The following is a 19,581-nucleotide window of genomic DNA, read 5'->3' as shown; positions in this document are numbered from 1 at the left end:
TATAATTTACGTGGGTATCAACACTCTCTCTCTCTCTCTCTCTCTCTCTCTCTCTCTCTCTCTCTCTCTCTCTCTCTCTCTCTCTCTCTCTCTCTCATAACCTAACTGGTCTAATGCCAGGCTAATAGACCAAACATTCATAAATCAATCAGTCTCTCTCTCTCTCTCTCTCTCTCTCTCTCTCTCTCTCTCTCTCTCTCTCTCTCTCTCTCTCTCTCTCTCTCTCTGTATGTGTGTGAAAGAATGCATTCCACATCTAATTTCTTATATGATTATTAACACCTATTGCAATATCCCTTAGTATTAGTCCATAAAAATCAAAGCTCCTGTAGCAAGATGAGTTATGGAGGAGCATCTGCATAAATTCTCTCTCTCTCTCTCTCTCTCTCTCTCTCTCTCTCTCTCTCTCTCTCTCTCTCTCTCTCTCTCAAATCCATGAGGGAAATCGTGTACAGCAATTGAAACACTGAGGAACGAAGGAATGTTAATGATCTATGTTTTACGGGTCGCTAATGACCCTTTGAGAGCAAATGACTGTGGAAAATGACGGGGAAGGGCTGTTAAGTTCCCGATCTTTATTGGAGCACCCCAAGCGAATTTCCTTGGGATCCGACGCGTCTCATGCGTTGATGTTTCTGAGTGTTTGTAGATTTGTTTGGCAGCGTTTCAGTTTTTTTTTTTTTGTGTGTTTTAGATGTTTTGTAGAGGATTTTAGTTTTATTGGTGATATTTCCTATTAGGTTTTAGAAATTGCTGGTGATATTACCTGGAGTGTTTTAGATATTTTCTATTGGGTTTTAGATATTAGTGTTGATATTTCCTTGGGTATTTTAAATATTTTCTATTGGGTTTTAGATATTAGTGGTGATATTTCCTAGGGTGTTTTAGATATTTTCTAGTGGGTTTTAGATATTATCGGTGATATTTCCTAGGGTGTTTTAGATATTGTCTAGTGCGTTTTAGATATTTTTTTGAGATATTTCCTAGGTTGTTTTAGATATTTCCGCGTGGGCTTTAGATATTTCTGGTGATATTTCGTAGGGCGTTTTAGATATTTTCTAGTGGGTTTTAGATATTAGTGGTGATATTTCCCAGGGTGTTGTAGATATTTTCTAGTGAGTTTTAGGTATTTTCTAGTGAGTTTTAGATATTTTTGGTGATATTTCCTGTGGCGTTTAAGATATTTTGTAGTGGGGTTTAGATATTATTGGTGATACTTCCTATAGCGTTCAAGATATTTTGTAGTGGGTTTTAGATATTTTTAATGATGATTCCTAGGGTGTTTTAAGATATTTTATGGTGGGTTTTAGATATTTTGGTGATATTTCCTAGGGTTTGTTAGATGTTGTTTACTGTAAATATTTCGGGTTATTTTTAATGTATTTTAAATATTTTGGAGACTGTACTGTGAAATATAAGTAAGCAGAGAGAGAGAGAGAGAGAGAGAGAGAGAGAGAGAGAGAGAGAGAGAGAGAGAGAGAAATTAAAATACTGTTGCTTTCGGGGAAAAAATTCCTTCAGAAATTCGAACAGTAATTATAAATAAATATTTTTCATAAACAGAAAATAATTAAATGTGAAGCAACAACGGCAAAAGGACATTTCACTTAGTAGTAGCATATATGGTCGCATTACATTCAAATGGATGTCTTCACTTGACTGCGCTTTTTAGGTGAGTTTGTCGTCGTGTTTTTATTTCGCTCTTTGTTTTATATTCGTCATATTGTTCGTGGTGAAGCTTCCTTCCTCTTCGCATATTTTGACCGGTTTCTCTCTCTCTCTCTCTCTCTCTCTCTCTCTCTCTCTCTCTCTCTCTCTCTCTCTCTCTCTCTCTCTCTCTCTCTCTATTATTCACTGAGTGGGGCTGGCTGCATTTAAAGTCGTTTAATAGTTTCTTTTATTTGGTGCTAAAAGGGAAGTTGTTCATTTGAATAGATTTTGCATGTTACATTCCTATTATTATTATTATTATTATTATTATTATTATTATTATTATTATTATTATTATTATTATTATTATTTAGCTGCTCAGCTATTATAGTGGTTAGTGTCGTGGTATGCCACTCAGGTGTCGCGGGTTCGTGACTCCCTCAGGGCAACGAAAAATCACTGGCTCTGTATCGTGATTAGTTACTGCTGTGTTTTCCTGTAGTCGTCAAGTAGTGGGTGACTTTTTTTTTAAAATACTAAGTGTAAAATGTTTGTATTACATAGAAATGTCAAGGGTTAAACAAATTTTCATTTGTGGGAGTTTAAATATGGTGATAATTTTGTTGAAATTTGCATATAATGTCTAATTTGAAACAAAATTTCTTTTGTGGAAGCAGAAGTGTAGTGTTGATTTTGTTGAAATTTACGTATGTCTGGGTTTAAAAAAATTTTTTTTTTTTGGATGTACAGTATATGTGTATTGTTGATTTTGTTGAAATTTACTTATAATGTCTAGGTTTAAAAAAAAAATTTCTTTTGTGGAAGTATAAGTCTAGTGTTAACTGTATTGAAAGTAGCATTCAAATTAAATCGACATTAGTTCGTGAAATGTTCGAAAACAGTGCTATAGGTTTGCAAATGCGGGTTATACTATGTAAAACAGATTGTACGCCAGGACTCATCTCGTTCGTTGAGCTGCTTCTCAGAAGTATTTCTGGGAGCGAAGTTTCGTTGCGGGAAAATTTGTGAAAGTCCACAATCTTGTCTCGTGAAGTTTATCTAATAGTATTCAAGGGCCTCGTCATCCTAACCAGTAGGCCTCTTCAGCCGTTCTTGAAGAAGTTTCCCCCGCTTTGGTAGACGAAAAGTTCTGTATATTTTTAGACAGATTCGGCTTCTTACTTTTCTGTAGAAGAAAACTGTTGAGATGGCTTTGTCTGTCCGTCCGCACTTTTTCTGTCCGCCCTCAGATCTTATAAACCACTGAGGCTAGAGGGCTGCAATTTGGTATGTTGATCATTCACCCTCCAATCATCAAATACCAAATTGCAGCCCTCTAGCCTCAGTTGTTTTTATTGTATTTAAGGTTAAAATTAACCATAATCTTACCAACAACACAGGCCACCACCGGACCGTGGCTGAGTTTCATGTACAGCTGCTAAGAGTTTCATGGGCCGTGGCTGAATTTTCATGGTCCGCGGCTAAGAGTTTCATACAGCATTATAGGCTGTACAGAAAACTCGAATGCGCCGAAGAAACTTCGGCGAATGTTTTACTTGTTATTTATAGACATTTCAAGTTGAGTAGTTTGGGAAAAGTTTTATGAGGCTTATGTTCATGTCCCGAAATATGTTTGTGCGAAGAAAAACTGAATCTTCATGAAAAGTAAAGCGTTGACATTGTGTGAAATAATTCCAGTCGCGTACTGTAAAGGAGAGAACGTAAGCTCGAAAGTTACATTAAAAGGAGTGACAAAGAATTGGACAAAAGTATGTCACAATTTAATATGGAGTATTCATACATTTGAGGGTACATGAAGAATTCTTAAGAAGACAAATGTAAACGGGTTTCTTGTCCTGTCAGGGAATTGGTTTTTATATATTTTATTTGATCTCCGAACTTCAGAAATGGGATGAACCCTAGTGAATGTGGCTTTCAAGCTTAAGAGTGATGAAACTTTGAGAATTCCTAGTCTTCATGCGGTCTTGAGAGTTGTATAAATATAATAATAATAATGAATGGATAAGTAGCTGCATTTGCACACACACACACACACACACACACACACACACACACACACACACACACACACACACACACACACACACACACTGCAGATACAGAAATGAAAAACAAATGGCGTATTACAGCCCTCACTTGAGCCATGAGTGGGTAATTTTCCGCCGTTCAATAAATATTGATAAAATCTGTAACTGACGCTGGAACTGGAACTGTCATTTTTTCAAGTAACGGACCTATTTAAATTTTTATTGTTTTAGGGTCATAACACGTTGGAGTCTATTTTTTCCTGTAAATATTCAGTATGCTGGAATTGAGGCACTAGGTTTATTGCGGTAATTTATATTTTTCTCGAAGCAATGCTTGTCTAACAGGAGAATATACTCCAGTCTTCAAATTGTGCTTGAGCTTAGGGAAATTAGTTTTCAGACTTCAAAATTGTCATGAAAGCTAGATATAAATTTGGTCTTAAAACTTCGGAGTTGTATTACAACCTAAAAAAAACTGTGATGAAACTACAGCATTTTTTCAAGGGTCTAAAACTGTGATGAAACCTTGAGCAGTTTTATGGAACGTCTAAAACTATGATGAAACCTAGAGCGTTCTTTTCAAACATCTAAATTATGACGAAATCAAAAGAATTAGCCTTTCCGACTTGAAGGTTGCAATGAGACCAAAAAGGTTGATTTACAAATTTATGAATTGTAAAAAGAAACAGGGTGTTCGAACTTCGCAGTAGTAGTGGAACATGGCGAATTTGACCTTTAATTTAAACTTGGAGTGTTGTCAGACCAGTGTGGTGGAACCTGCAGGATTTCACGTGTTTTGATGAAACTCAGAGAATTTGGCAAGAGAAATTTTAAGGTCTTGTTGACATTTTTAAAGAAGTTTGTTTTCGGTCTCTGAAAAAATTCTCTTGAAACCCAGAGACTTTGGTCTCAGAATGTGTCATTTGTATTGAAATGTTGAGCGAGTTTGTTCTTCAAGATTAGAAATTGATGATAAGAGGTCAGAATCGGACTTTGAAACTCAAAAAAAAAAAAACAGTGATTGAAGAATAAATATATTCAGAAGCACATACAGTTCCGGAGCGTCATTCTCCTCTTCAGTGTGGAGATATTTAAACCCAACTACTTAATGTCTCCACATTGGGATTTAATGTCTCCACACTGAAGAGGGTCCATAACGCCCCGAAACTGTATGTGCTTCTGAACATATTTGTTTTCCAATTCGTGGTTTTTTTCAAGTTTAGTAATTGTTACAGAACATGGATATTAGGGTCCTCGAACTTGCGAATTTGAGTGAAATCCGAAGAATTTTGTCCATGCACTTTGAAATTAGAAGAAAATTTGAAGAATTTGGTCTTTCAACGGAAGAGGAGAATATAGTAAATAAACTACGAAGTTGTAATGAAACCTGAAGATTGTGGTGTAAAAGAGTGTAAGGAATGTGAAGGGCCTATGTAGAAATTGTAATTCCTTAATGTGCTGCCTCTTGTACTGAGGGCCATTCCTCTTTATTTTAGATTCTGAATGTCGCCATATTTTCGTTTTTTTTTTTTTTTTTTTTTTAATTCAGAACAGCGGTATTTTGTGTAGCATGTTTTTGATACAGAATCACACCCTGTTACTTGTACTTTTTTTTTTTTTGGCTAATATTAAAAACGTCAGCGTTGTTAAGCATATTTTTCTGTTAGTCAAACGTTTCAGAAAACGGTACACATTACCGCAGCAAAATTAGGGCCTTGAGTGGAGCAGACTGAATATATACAGGAAAAAATAGACTTCTGTGTTATTAACCGATAAAATTAAAAATGTAAACAAGTCCGCTTTTTGAAAAAAATGATAAAAATCTAGCTCCAGAGTGAGTCACAGATTTTATCAATATTTATAGAACGGCGGAACATTACCCACTCTTGACGCAAGTGCCGGCTGTAATACGCCATTTGTTTTTTTCATTTGTGTGTGGGGTGGTATGCAGCTTTGCGTTGGTAAATGCAACTATATATACATTTGTAATTATTGTTATTTATAAAAATCTCGCAATGGCACGAGTCGCTGAAACGGTGAAGACATCCACAGTGGTGTCAGTGTAGATATGTATTAAAAAATATACGAAACGAGAATTTTCGATTCTCCTTCTCAAACGAGATTGAGAAGGAGGATCGAGCAGGTTCTAGAAGGCTCATATTATTTTTAATATATATTTACACTGACACAATTGAGGATTTCATTATTATTATTATTATTATTATTATTATTATTATTATTATTATTATTATTATTTTTAATATATATTTACAGTGACACAGTCGGGGATTTCATTATTATTATTATTATTATTATTATTATTATTATTATTATTATTATAACACTCATTATTTTTAATATATATTTACAGTGACACAATTAGGGTTTCATTATTATTATTATTATTATTATTATTATTATTATTATTATTATTGTTGTTGTTGTTGTTATTATTTTTAATATTTTACAGTGACACAATTGGGGATTTCATTATTATTATAATTATTATTATTATGATTATTATTATTAGTATTATTTATATTATTATTATTGTTGTTGTTTTTGTTGTTGATGTTGTTGTTGTTGTTGTTGTTGTTATTATTATTATTATTTTTAATATATATTTACAGTGACACAATTGGGGATTCCATTATTATTATTATTATTATTATTATTATTATTATTATTATTATTATTATTATTATTATTATTATTATTATTATTATTATATCACATCCGTTTCAGGCTGTGATAAAATAATAATAATAATAATAATAATAATAATAATAATAATAATAATAATAATAATAATAATGATGCCGCAACAGGCCTACAAGCGGTGAACTTGCAGATCGTAATGCCTCACTTCAGGATATAAACGACATAAAACGGGAAAGCAGGAGAAATTCACAGAAAGCAACGAAGATGAAACAACAAACAGATAAATACGGACGTACGAAGCCCTCACATTTTCCGCCACTGATGTTATGCGCAAAACGTCACCAGTGAAGGAAATGGCAGGAAAAAAAAATATATATATATATATCAGTGCAGTGCAACTGAGCTTGAGTTATTAGTTCTATTGGCCCATTTGTTTTATGAAGCGCCTCTCCCAGAGGAGAAGGAACCGCAAAAAAAAAAAGTTGTATTTATTGTTTTTGGTCGTCCCTGTCGCTGCTCCTATTGACGTTTCTCGGAAAAGGCCAACTTAACAGATGGACTGGCCGGTATTTAAAAGCGCTCTAAATGCAAATGGCCGCGACATAGCATTTATTGTTAGTGAAAATGCCCGGTTGATATTGTCCTCGTTCGTTCCCGCTATTATTGCAATTATTTATTTATTTTTTTTTAGTTTACCCTTGGGTCTTGCAGACGTAATTGATCCAATAACATTTTGTTTTATTGCGGTAATTATCATTGTATTTTTTTTTTGCATCATCATACTATCATGTTCATCATCGCCACGGTGATATAAGCACACACGCACACACACACACACACACACACACACACACACACACACACACACACACACACACACAATGGCCAGATCTTTAGCGTAAATACAAAATGGAGCATGTCCTCAATAGGTTAATAATAATAATAATAATAATAATAATAATAATAATAATAATAATAATATGCTTTTGCCTTGATTGTGAAGTGATAAATCCACAATAGTGTATAAGTGAATACATACATATATATATATATATATATATATATATATATATATATATATATATATATATATATATATATATATATATATATATATATATATATATATATATATGTAATATAACACACTATATATATTACTGTTGCTATTTTCTCATAAAAAGATAAAGTCAGAAGTTGACCTCTCGGATCCATGATAAATGTCGTCGAAAAGTATTTGGCAGAGCCTCAGCCAGATCCTCTCTCCTAGTGCCCACGGCATCCGAAGATTCCTGTCAAGGGGCGACTGATTTCGATAATAACATTCCGGAACTTCCGGAAGCACCGGAATAGTCCGGCCAGATGGAGTTCGTCCCAGGGCCTTTGAGGTCATAGCGCCGCGGCTTCGGGTCCTCGTCATTTTAATTTGAGGTCGACTCGGCTTCGTTGACGACTCCGGATTTTTAAGGGAATTCGGGAATTGGTGGGTGTATCTTGCTGAATTTCCCGGGTGTATCTAGCTGAATTCCCCGGGTGTAGGTGTGGTGGGTGTATCTAGCTGAATTTCCCAGGTGTAGGTGTGGTGGGTGTATCTAGCTGAATTTTCCGGGGTGTATGTGTGGTGGGTGTATCTAGCTGAATTTCCCGGGTGTAGGTGTGGTGGGTGTATCTAGCTGAATTCCCGGGTGTAGGTGTGGAGGGTGCATCTAGGTGGGTGTGTATCTAGCTGAATTTTCCGGGTGTATGTGTGGTGGGTGTATCTAGCTGAATTTCCCGGGTGTAGGTGTGGTGGGTGTATCTAGCTTAATTTCCCAGGTGTAGGTGTGGACTCTAGCTGAATTTCCCGGGTGTAAGTGTGGTGGGTGTATCTAGCTGAATTTCCCCGGGTGTAGGTGTGGTGGGTGTATCTAGCTGAATTTCCCGGGTGTAGGTGTGGAGGGTGCATCTAGCTGAATTTCCCGGGTGTAGGTGTGGTGGGTGCATCTAGCTGAATTTCCCGGGTGTAGGTGTGGTGGGTGTATCTAGCTGAATTTCCCGGGTGTAGGTGTGGAGGGTGCATCTAGCTGAATTTCCCGGGTGTGGGTGTGGTGGGTGTATCTGGCTGAATTTCCCGTGTAGGTGTGGAGGGTGCATGCTGAATTTCCCGGGTGTAGGTGTGGACAGTGCATCTAGCTGAATTTCCCGGGTGTAGGTGTGGAGGGTGCATCTAGCTGAATTTCCCGGGTGTAGGTGTGGTGGGTGTATCTAGCTGAATTTCCCGGGTGTAGGTGTGGAGGGTGCCTAACTGAATTTCCCAGGTGTAGGTGTGGAGGTGCATCTACCTGAATTTCCCGGGTGTAGGTGTGGTGGGTGTATCTAGCTGAATTTCCAGGGTGTAGGTGTGGAGGGTGCATCTAGCTGAATTTCCCGGGTGTAGGTGTGGAGGGTGCATCTAGCTGAATTTCCCGGGTGTAGGTGTGGTGGGTGTATCTAGATGAATTTCCAGGGTGTAGGTGTGGAGGGTGCATCTAGCTGAATTTCCCGGGTGTAGGTGTGGAGGGTGTATCTAGCTGAATTTCCCGTGGAGGTGGTGAGGTGTGGTGGGTGTATCTAGCTGAATTTCCCGGGTGTAGGTGTGGTGGGTGTATCTAGATGAATTTCCAGGGTGTAGGTGTGGAGGGTGCATCTAGATGAATTTCCCGGGTGTAGGTGTGGTGGGTGTATTTAACTGAATTTCATCTAGCTGAATTTCCCTGGTGTAGGTGTACGCGTGCATGCTTGTCATTATAGATATAGGAAAGTTGTTTTGTCCGATACTTCAGCTTTCAGAAATCAGCAGTTTCAGCTTATATAAGAATGTAGAATAAGGAGCTTTGTAGCTCAGGGCCATACTCTCACATCACTGTCCCACATTTAAGTATGCTTAATAATAATAATAATAATAATAATAATAATAATAATAATAATAATAATAAGAGGTACGAACATCAACCTGAAGGAGTGATAGAAAACGATCAGGCAGAGATCCTCTGGGACTATGGTATCAGAACAGATAGGGTGATACGTGCCAATAGACCAGACTTGACGCTGATTGACAAAATCAAGAGGAAAGTACCACTCATTGATGTGGCAATACCATGGGACACCAGAGTAGATGAGAAAGAACGAGAAAAAATTGATAAGTATCAAGACCTGAAAATCGAAATACGAAGGTCGAAGGATATGGGATATGCCAGTGGAAATTGCACCCATAATCGTAGGAACACTAGGCACGATCCCAAGATCCCTGAAAAGGAACCTGGAAAAACTAGAAGCCGAAGTAGCTCCGGAACTCATGCAGAAGAATGTGCTGTTAGCAACAGCGCACATATCGAGAAAAGTGATGGACTCTTAAGGAGGCAGGATGCAACCCGGAACCCCACACTGTGAAAAACCGCCCAGTCTAGTAGGATGACGGTGATAGAAAAAAAAAAAAAATACTACTAATAAAAATATTTTGGTTCGAAAGCAATAAATTATTATGGTGATGGTAACAGTAACGTCGTCATCTAACCACATTATCAAATTTGAGAATGGGACAAGACAAGGAAGAAGTAACTAAATAAGAATGATACACGCAAATGTAAGAAGAAAATAAAGGCAACGAAATTCGGCTGATATGCGAGACCACATACGCTTAGAAGAAAGTATAATCTCTTAATTTCACTAACTAGTTTTCATATAGGCTAAACCTAAATGGGCGTCATCTTGCTAAGCCGCCTTTTACAAAATATAAGGTCTACTTTTGGAAGAAGGTGAAACAGACAGAAGAACATATAAATGTCAAAGGTCATTCAAAACCATTACAGAGATATGCCGCCCCAAAAAATCTATATGGAAGGCCAAGGCCTTTCGCTTTCACAGTTATGATGTAGTGGAAAAGAAACATTACTTTTGTTTTTAACTAGGTAGTTCTTTATTATACAGCCTTGTAAGGGTGCAGGTATACCGGTATTCTGTGCTTCAAGTCGCCAGTCATACAGGTATTCTGCTGTAAAGGCTACAAGGTTACAACATGACGGTATTCATAGCAAAGTGTGCGGGATGGAGCGTACTGTACAGCATAAAGTGCACGGGAATATTTAGACTATTTTTAACAAATGTCAAATAGCATCCGCTCGGGGCTTATTGAACGTCGATGACAGAAATCGGTGTTCTAAAATTTCCTCCTCGAACGTTGTGCCTTTGATCACGCTGACGAGGACAAAGAGTTAATTCTTTTTTTTTTTTTTATTGCACCAAGCACTGTAGCTCGAAACAGACTTCACCAAATGGTGTAGCTTGAAATGCATTTTACTAAATGGTGTAGCTGGAAATATACTTCACCGAACGGTGTACCTCGAAATATACTTGGCCAGACGGCGTAGTCTGAAATATACTTCACCAAACGGTGTAACTTGATATTGACTTCACCGAACGGTGTAGTTCGAAATATATACTTCACCAGACGACGTAGTCCGAAAAATACTTGACCAAATGGTGTAGTGTGAAATGTACAGGGTGTCCATAAAATCTCTTTACAATCTAAAAAGTATATTACAAAAGCAGGTGAATAGACAAGTATGTGAAAATTATTACAAAATGAGTAGTAGATAATGAAGTTTTTTTTGCTTTATTTAATACACCTATATGGGAACCATTAGTTGCATGAAGCACCTCAAGACGGTGCTAGATTTCTTGCCATGTTCGCTGTAGCATAGCCTCATCAGTGGTGGCAGTGGCATCAATAATCTTTTGCTTGAGATCAGTGATGTCCCGTATCTTTGCTCGATACACGATATCTTTAACATAACCCCATAGAAGAAGTCCAGGGAATGATATCTGGTGAACGAGGTGGCCAGGGAATTGGGCCATCCCTTCCAATCCACCGGTCTGGAAATGTTTGATGTAGGAACCCACGAACATGCAGTCCCCATTGTAGGGGTGGTACACCATCTTGCTGGAAAATAATGGTTGGTTGAAAGTCATCTAGTTGTGGTGCCGCATGTTCAGTCAAGAGGTCAAGGTAAACATCCGCAGTAATTGATGTCTCGTTCAAGAAAAATGAACCAATGATTCGTTTGCACATAATCCCACACCACTATCTCTGTGACGTTCCCTAGTCACATGGGGATGTTCTGATCCCCAGATTCTCACATTATGTGTTCAGTTTCCCTGAAGCATGAAAGGTTGCCTCATCACTAAAACAAACTCGGTTGATGAACGTTTCATCATCAGAATTTCTTTCCAGCATGTTAACTGCCAAGTCTTTTCGTCTTGGTTTATCATTTGGCTCGAGTGCCTGTATGAGTTGCACTTTGTAAGTGTACTATCGCAAGTTCTTGTGTAGGACTTTGTGCACTGCTGAATGTGGTAGCTGTAAGTGTCTGGCAGTAGTACGGATAGACTTTGTAGGAGAACGATCAAAGGCTTGTCTTCTACGATCGATGTTTTCCTCAGACGTTCACTCCTCCCTTTATCCAACGCTGTCCCTGTCTCCATGAATTTCTTGTGCCATGCACGAATTGACGGACATGACGGTGGATCTCTTCCATACTTAGTTCTGCAGTTTCGCTGAGTCTGCTCATCCGATTTTGTTTCAATGAACCATGACAGACATGTGCCTTTTCTTGAGGGGTGGCCATTTTTAGGGGTTCATTTAATAGTACCTCTTTCATCAACAGGGTACCTGAAATACACAAATGCAATGTGATTAAAATCTTTGATAACTGCTGAGTACATAGAACAAATTTGATTAAGATATCTCATCGGTGGCTTTTGTAATATATTTTTTTAAATTGTAAAAAGACTTTATGGACGCCCTATACTTCACCAAAACGGCGTAGCTCTGAAATATACTTCACCAAACGGTGTAGCTCGAAATAGACTTCACCAAATGACGTAGCTCGAAGTTTACCTCTTCACCAAGAATTACTAGTATTATAAAAAAAAAAAAAAATTGCTCTGTGAATAACAAGCTTGGAGTCATCTTTACGAACATCAAGTCCTTAGTCATCTTGAGCATATATGTTTGACGAAAATAGATCTGAACTTGACATCTTATGTTTATTTCTTATTGCAAAGTACTTCAGCCAATCCACTGAACTGTAGTTCTTAGAACGCCAATAGGTCTGGTTCGAGAGATTTGTTTTTGAGTTCCAGGTGAAAACTGAAACTCACAGAAAGTGAGAAGTGTAAAGAAGTTGAACAGCTACGTATGAAAAGACCAACAATGATGGAAAACTGCGAAGCCTGGCGCAATTGGATCACGCCATGAACGTTCAATACTGCGTAAATTATGCCCTGCAAGGTAAACTGTAGACAGCAGTCACCTGCCGAGATCTCAAGCCATATTTATTCTGTGGGAATGCCGTGTGCCTTATCTCAGCTTTTCTTAAATTTTATCGTCAAGACTTGGCGCACCAGCATGAGGAGTAAAGAAATTTATAAATAAGTGGAACGGGTGTTAATTTTGTGCATAGTGGCTTTTGCGTTAATGTTGAAAATAAGGAAAAATATATCTAGCGACTCTGTCTCTCGAGCTTTGATTATACATATACACACACATATATATATATATATATATATATATATATATATATATATATATATATATATATATATATATATATATATATATATATATATATATATATATATATATATATATATATATATATATATATATATATATATATATATATATATATATATATATATATATATATATATATATGTGTCAATATTTTCGTCTTCCCAGTACGATACGATATATAATGAGTTTCAGCTGTGCGTGTTGTATACTCGCATGAACTGGCATGTCAACACAAGAAGACTGTGGAATTAAAAGATGCAGTATTTTATTTACCGGAATATATTGCCCCAAACCAGTTTCAAACCCTGATAACTCAGAAGACCTCTCTCTCTCTCTCTCTCTCTCTCTCTCTCTCTCTCTCTCTCTCTCTCTCTCTCTGTTTTCGTTATGGTTGCTCCCAGGCTACTTGAGCCTTGGAGGATGAGTGCGGTTAATCCTCACCAGATCGGTGGGAAAGGGGAAGAAGTCCCTGGAGGCTCCCGTGTTGTAGGATGAGTCTGGATCTTCCTTTTACTACGGACTTGGGTAACCTGTCCGTGAACTTGCACATTTTATGTCAATACTTTTTTGTATAATGTTTTTTTTTTTTTCAAGTAAAGTTATAAGTTTCATAACATGGGAGAGTAAGATTCTTTCTGCCTGTGTAGGGTTTTTTTTTCTGACCTTCTTTGTGTCCCTCGACCTGCAAAGGTTAAAGTATTTTAACCTTGGTCCTAACTTCTAAACGAGAGAGTCCTGTAGGGGCGATGACGCCAGTGCACCTCGCGCGGTGCACTGTAGGCATTACTTCTTCAGGTTCTTTGCAGCCTCCCTTCGGCCCCTTTCTGCAACCCCTTTCAATGTCCTTTTACTATACCTCCGTTCATATTGTCTATCTTCCATCGTAATTCCACCCTCTACTAACTACGAGGTTTTCCTCCTGTTACACCTCTAAGGCCTCTTCACTCTCAGTTTCCCTTTCAGCGCTGAATGACCTCACAAGTCCCAGCGCTTAGCCTTTGACCTAAAATTTACATTCCATTCCATTGTAAACGAGGAGGTGGTATGGTCTTTTGCGAGCAGGCTTTTAGTGTGGAGCCCATTTACAAGATTCCAAGGTCATGCATAGAGGTCAAAGGACAGATATTGATTTGCCACCACCTCTGGTCCGTTGTTTTTCACAGACACATCTTGTTTATTCTTGGAATTTTTTTGTAGTTTTTCTCTGTCCCATTGACGTTTGCAGTGAACTTTCCAGTGCCAGTCGGTGTGGTCATTTTCCTTCATGACCTTCCCAGTTGCTGTAGTGGTGGATTCTCTTCACTCCTCTGTATTCCCCTTTGTATCTTGTGATTGGTATCTAAACCTTAAAAGTTGTAGCTGCCTTTTGAGCATTCGGAGGCAAAGGTGTTGCGAATAATTTGAATGCTTAGTTTTGCTTTTTTAAAATATTTATTTTGATTCAGATTAAATGTACTGGAAGTTACAGTTGCCAGTAATGAAATTGGTAAAGATGTCTTCGATTTATGTTGAAGGAAATTTAAAATGAAATCGAATGGTACGACGAAAAAGTCTAAAAATCCGTCGAACGATTTAGCAAAGCTGAGACATGCCAGTTAACGTTGAACAATAAAAATATTAGATCGAATGACACTAAAAATGAGGTCGAAATATCCTAAAACTTGGAAAAGGCGTGAGCACTGAAAGAAGCTGTCCAGGTGTTTCCTTCCAAGACATGTGAAGCGGCCATCTTGCGTTGTTAACATGGGCTTTTAGGCTCTCAGTATAACTCATATCCGCTTGTTCCAGTTATGATTTATTGCAAATTAAAGTAGTGCTGTTTATGATTTTTTTTAAAGATCAAGATTGTAAAATTGTTAGTAGTTAAATCATCCGCCTACGTTAGTGAAATAATCTTTCATCTTTGCCAGTATTGTTCTCTGAGTCTTATTCGAAAAGAATGAACAGAAAATAATAATTGATGAGCTTTACCATTTCGTCTCAGAGCTTTTTCTATCCTGATAATTTTCAATTATAAAAGAAAAAAAAAAAAAGGTTTTCTCTTTTTGACCATACTTTTTAAAATTAAAATATTGACGACTTTCCGTTTTCTGAGCTGGAATGGTCTTCGAATTGAAATGACTCAAGAACTTTCTATGTGAATTGATCGTGGTTTTAAAAGGGCTGACGTAGCAAAAACTGCGAAGTGAATTTTGTGAATAGTCTTCATTAAATCATTAGGTTACCGATAGCCATTGTTATAAGTAAATATTATATAGGAATAAATGTTAAATAATGAAACCTAATTTGTATCGACTGTCGACTTCTTTGCCAGGTTCCATTATACTAAAGGCAGCCTGCAAGATCTGCACTTTTATTTGTCATGTACATAAATGGAGGGACATTCTAAGAAACGTGTGGCGTGCTCCATAGTAATTGTCAAAAACATACTACCGTAATGCTTAGGAAAAAAAAAGTCTTTATCTTCTCGAAAGACAGGTGGTGTGAAGTTATTGTAAAACTTAGGGACTGATAGTATGAAAGCTGTGAAACCAGCATTCAGAGCTCAACTCCACAACTCCGTTATTTTATAGTTTAAACTGGAAACTTAAGACTGGCAGCAGTAGTTTCAAATGTCACTGGTACCTCAGAATTGGTCATTTCTAGACAATCACGGCGTTGTGACTGGAAAGATCTGTTCTTAAATAAGAGACGAAAGTTGGGGAGGGAGGTGGTATTTTCTTTTTAAATCTGTTAAACCCACTTTTGCTTGACCTGAAAGTGGGTGAGCTTTTCCTAGAAGTATGTATCTATGTAAAAATTGGCTTGGATGGTAAATTACCTCCAGAGTTACTCAGCCAGAAATGACAAAACCTACGGTAAAGCTTCTCTATGCTGTGGAAAATCAAGTTGGTTCAAACAATTGTCCCTGGACCCGGATGTTGTCCCTGATAGGTGTCAAAAGTTTTACTTAAGCAAATTAAGGGAAAACCTCTTAAAATCTCACGTACAATAGGCCTATAGTTTTAGATAATGTAAATTCAGTCTCATGTAGTGTAGATTCATTATTGTATAAATCATGACCGCAGGGACTAGTGTCGGCATATAGTAGTAGTTCCAAAGTTTTACGTAGGATTATATAAGAATACTTTCAGTATATAATTGCAGGTACAGCATGGTAGCTCAGATGAACAGCATGGCCTATGGGCCTCTTTGTTAGTGTAGCATTTGCATAAAATACTAGCAGTGGAAACTGCCAAATGATGAAATGTTTGGTCATGTTTCGTGAACTGACAGTCGCCTGGTTACTGTAAGATTTCGGTTTTATAAATATGGCAGGCACTATCGGTGGAATGAGTCTTAACTGTGTGCAGTGATGAGGGTGCAAAAAAAAAAAAAAAATTTTGAAAAGCCTTTTTTTTGAAAGGAATAACCTTTGCAGTGATGAGGGTGCAAAAAAAAAAAACAACTTTTTCCTTTTATTTTGATGTTGAGTAAATGAATAACCTATTACTATTTCAAATCTAGGTTATAGTATGTCTTGCCGAGTGGTGCTCTGGTGCTGAATTGGATATTGTTGGTTACTTGTTGAAGAAAAATGACATTTCTTGAGGTGTGGGCTTATATGAGCACCATTTCTGCCTCGGTTGTCTCACTACTAACTTTTTAAAAGAAAATTCTCTCTCTCTCTCTCTCTCTCTCTCTCTCTCTCTCTCTCTCTCTCTCTCTCTCTCTCTCTCTCTCTCTCTCTCTCTCTCTCTGCGCCAGTAAGATGCAGAAATGACTAGGCCTACTAAAATGTCCATGCGCACACGAAGAACATCGTAATACATCATAATGCTAAGTGTTGTGAAGCATGATGAAATCTGGTTCACTATCATCGTTATTGGTACGTAATGTTTGAGAGAGAGAGAGAGAGAGAGAGAGAGAGAGAGAGAGAGAGAGAGAGAGAGAGAGAGGGCAGCTCTGTTCTTGGACTAATCCCCGACGAGCCAAATAGTACTTGAAGCGAAGGGCGAAGTTCTCCTCAGATCGCAGTTCCCTGTCGCCCACTTTTCCCTAGGCTTCCTGATACCGAATCAGTATTCTGGGGCAGACAAAGTACTCCCAAGTCTTTCAGATAGTCCTCGTGTCCCCTGCCAGTCAGGCTTGAAATGAGGAAGGAACGGGTCGGAAGGGCTTATGGCTGTTACATTTCTCTCTCTCTCTCTCTCTCTCTCTCTCTCTCTCTCTCTCTCTCTGTGACAGGGAAGAAACTTCTTAATTCATATAATTGTTGCCTAGTTTATTTGCTTTCTACAACTTTGGATTTTTAATCAGGGAATTTTGGGCAGTCATAAATTAAACGCCCATTTTTTTTAACAAGTCCCATTTAAAAGCACTGCAGCCTGTAGTGAACCTCGTGGCTCTACTGAAATTAGTGGCATGTGGCATGCATCAATCTTGTGGTGATTAATCTGCGGTAATTTTCAGACGTTTAGTGTGAAAATCTTAATATTAGATTAAGGCAAAAGTACCGTAGTAAAATTGTTCGAAAACACCATTTTGAAAGAATGTTGATAGCTGTCATGTGTTAATATTGTCCTCGCCTTAAAAATGTTATACAGTAGAAATAAGCTATGTCTAGATATAAACGTTAAGTGATCACTCGGTGTCATTGACTGGCCTTATACGAGTATAAATAAAATTATTTAAAACGAGAATTGTGGAGCCAACAAGTCTACGGAAAATGCACGATGGATTTCATTTACTCTGCACTTTGGAAGATTATAATTCACTTTTGTCAAGGAATAACTATATGTTCCAGGAAATTAATTTTACAATTTGATTCTAAAGATTAGCCCAAAATTTCACTAGATTTCTAAGAATTGTAAGTGAAGGTTTGTGAACATTCAACTTATGTTGTTTTTTCATTGGTATTCATTTAAAAAAAAATTCTAGGCGTAACTGGAACCAAGGTAGAAATATTGATATTTTTATGTCATGATCTAACGTGGGATACATAAATTTAGATTTGGAAATCAAAGCTCCTTATGAAAACCATTGTTGCTGTCACTGTTTTAATGATTTAAAAGGAAATTGTTAATTTTCTATATATAAATTTATTGGATACCGTTCTCTAGCTGGGAAATTAGGTTTCCAGCTACCAAAGCTATAACTGAAAACAATTATAATGATTTAAGATGAACGCAAAGCCACCGCCCCCCCATGTATGAGCCACGTCAATTTAGAATAGCTCAACTATTCAAGACTTAAATATTTCACCTGTATTTACGTGAATCCAGTACAAGCGGTCGAGACTTCGCGTCTCGAGGGGAAAGAAAAAAAAATTTTTTTCTGTGAAGAAAAAATACTTAGTTGAAAAGTTTTTGTTTTTAAAGAAAGTGGGATTGTTCACCATTGCTATTTTCAAGTTCCATGACCGAAGGTTGAATGCATGGGTAACTTTTAGGTAGAATATAGGGGACCTTAAACTCGCTGCGGAAGTATTGATACATTATAATTCTGTGGACGGGTGTGTCCTTCATTCTAACGAATGATTTGTCCCATCAAGGTAACTAAAAATCAGTTGGGCCCGCAACCGGAACTAAGGTATATTGAACAAGTTCCAGGAAACTTGAAAGGCTTCGTTATTAAACCGCAAAGGAAAAACCTTTTTAGGGGCCTGGCCTGGGAGAAACTGCAGTTTTTCTGCAGTACAGAGGGCTCACATCAGACTCGCATTTCATGGCTCACGAGCACGCATTTGGATAGAGTTTTCGAAAAGGCGGTACTTTGGCATTTTCTAAACTAGCTTCGCCTTTGAAAGTTAGTATCGGTATATTTCGAGGTGTATGTTCTGTTTTTTTCCAAGGTGTGTGTGTGTGTGTGTGTGTGTCGCAGTCACAGGAGCTTCCCTCATTATTTGATGGCTCAGAAATCCTGCTGGGGACTTCATTTAGGCACTATTGTGACCAGTTTCCGATGGATAGTGTCTTGTCTGTGTGCGTGTGTGTCAGAGAGAGAGAGAGAGAGAGAGAGAGAGAGAGAGCCTGTCTCCTACCCATCTCTTGAGTGAGACTATTTTTGAATTATAGTTATAAGCCTGTAAGATGTCTGTATTTTAGTTTGTTGATCGAGGAGCACTTCTCACAGCTTGGTCGAAAGCAACAGGTGTGGCTGGGACAGAAAGAAGCGTGGAACGGCATTTATTAGGAAATTTGCTTTTGTAAGAATTTATCCTTGTGGAGTAGATAGGAGATGACTGGTATGTGTGAACAGCGATAAATTACTTTTATCGAGAAAACCCGTAAAGGGAAGCTAAACAAAAGAATGGCAGCATAAATGTGGGAACCAGAAGTAAATATTTCGACCATTCGAGAAGGCAGTCGGAGTTTTGTTCACTTATTTATTGTTTCATTATATGAAGTCGTCTGCAACTGCATTGACGTACGTACGTGCGTGCGTGTTACGATAAATGTCACTGATAACGAACGTTCGTGCGCAGATGGGAATGTATACGAACACTGCCATTTACGGATGTCTGCAATACATCTATGCGTTTAATGAGTACGTTCGTAAGTGCGTACGTGCTCGTGAATTCGGCGAGGACAGAAAATGCTTCAGAGCTCCGTTGCATTCATCAGTTTTAACGTTGGTTGACGTAAGTGC

The 19,581-nt window shown here is 37.7% G+C and overlaps 2 protein-coding genes across 39 annotated transcripts in view; one reads left to right on the top strand and one right to left on the bottom strand.

Moving 5' to 3' along the window:
* LOC136839854 (uncharacterized) overlaps nt 1-8,790 on the bottom strand; it is a 33,924-nt gene extending 25,134 nt beyond the window's left edge. The window contains exon 1 of the mRNA XM_067106184.1: nt 8,681-8,790. Coding sequence (XP_066962285.1) covers nt 8,681-8,790 — 110 coding nt within the window. The remainder of the gene's footprint in view (nt 1-8,680) is intronic.
* Nucleotides 1-19,581, top strand: part of PMCA (plasma membrane calcium-transporting ATPase 3) — a 476,515-nt gene that overhangs the window by 166,527 nt on the left and 290,407 nt on the right. The gene's annotated exons all lie outside the window — the stretch shown is intronic.

The sequence above is a fragment of the Macrobrachium rosenbergii genome, chromosome 6, assembly GCF_040412425.1.
Source record: "Macrobrachium rosenbergii isolate ZJJX-2024 chromosome 6, ASM4041242v1, whole genome shotgun sequence".
NCBI classification, from domain to species: domain Eukaryota; kingdom Metazoa; phylum Arthropoda; class Malacostraca; order Decapoda; family Palaemonidae; genus Macrobrachium; species Macrobrachium rosenbergii.
Note: the sequence above shows the minus strand (reverse complement) of the source record. Positions and strands in the feature narration are given on the sequence as shown.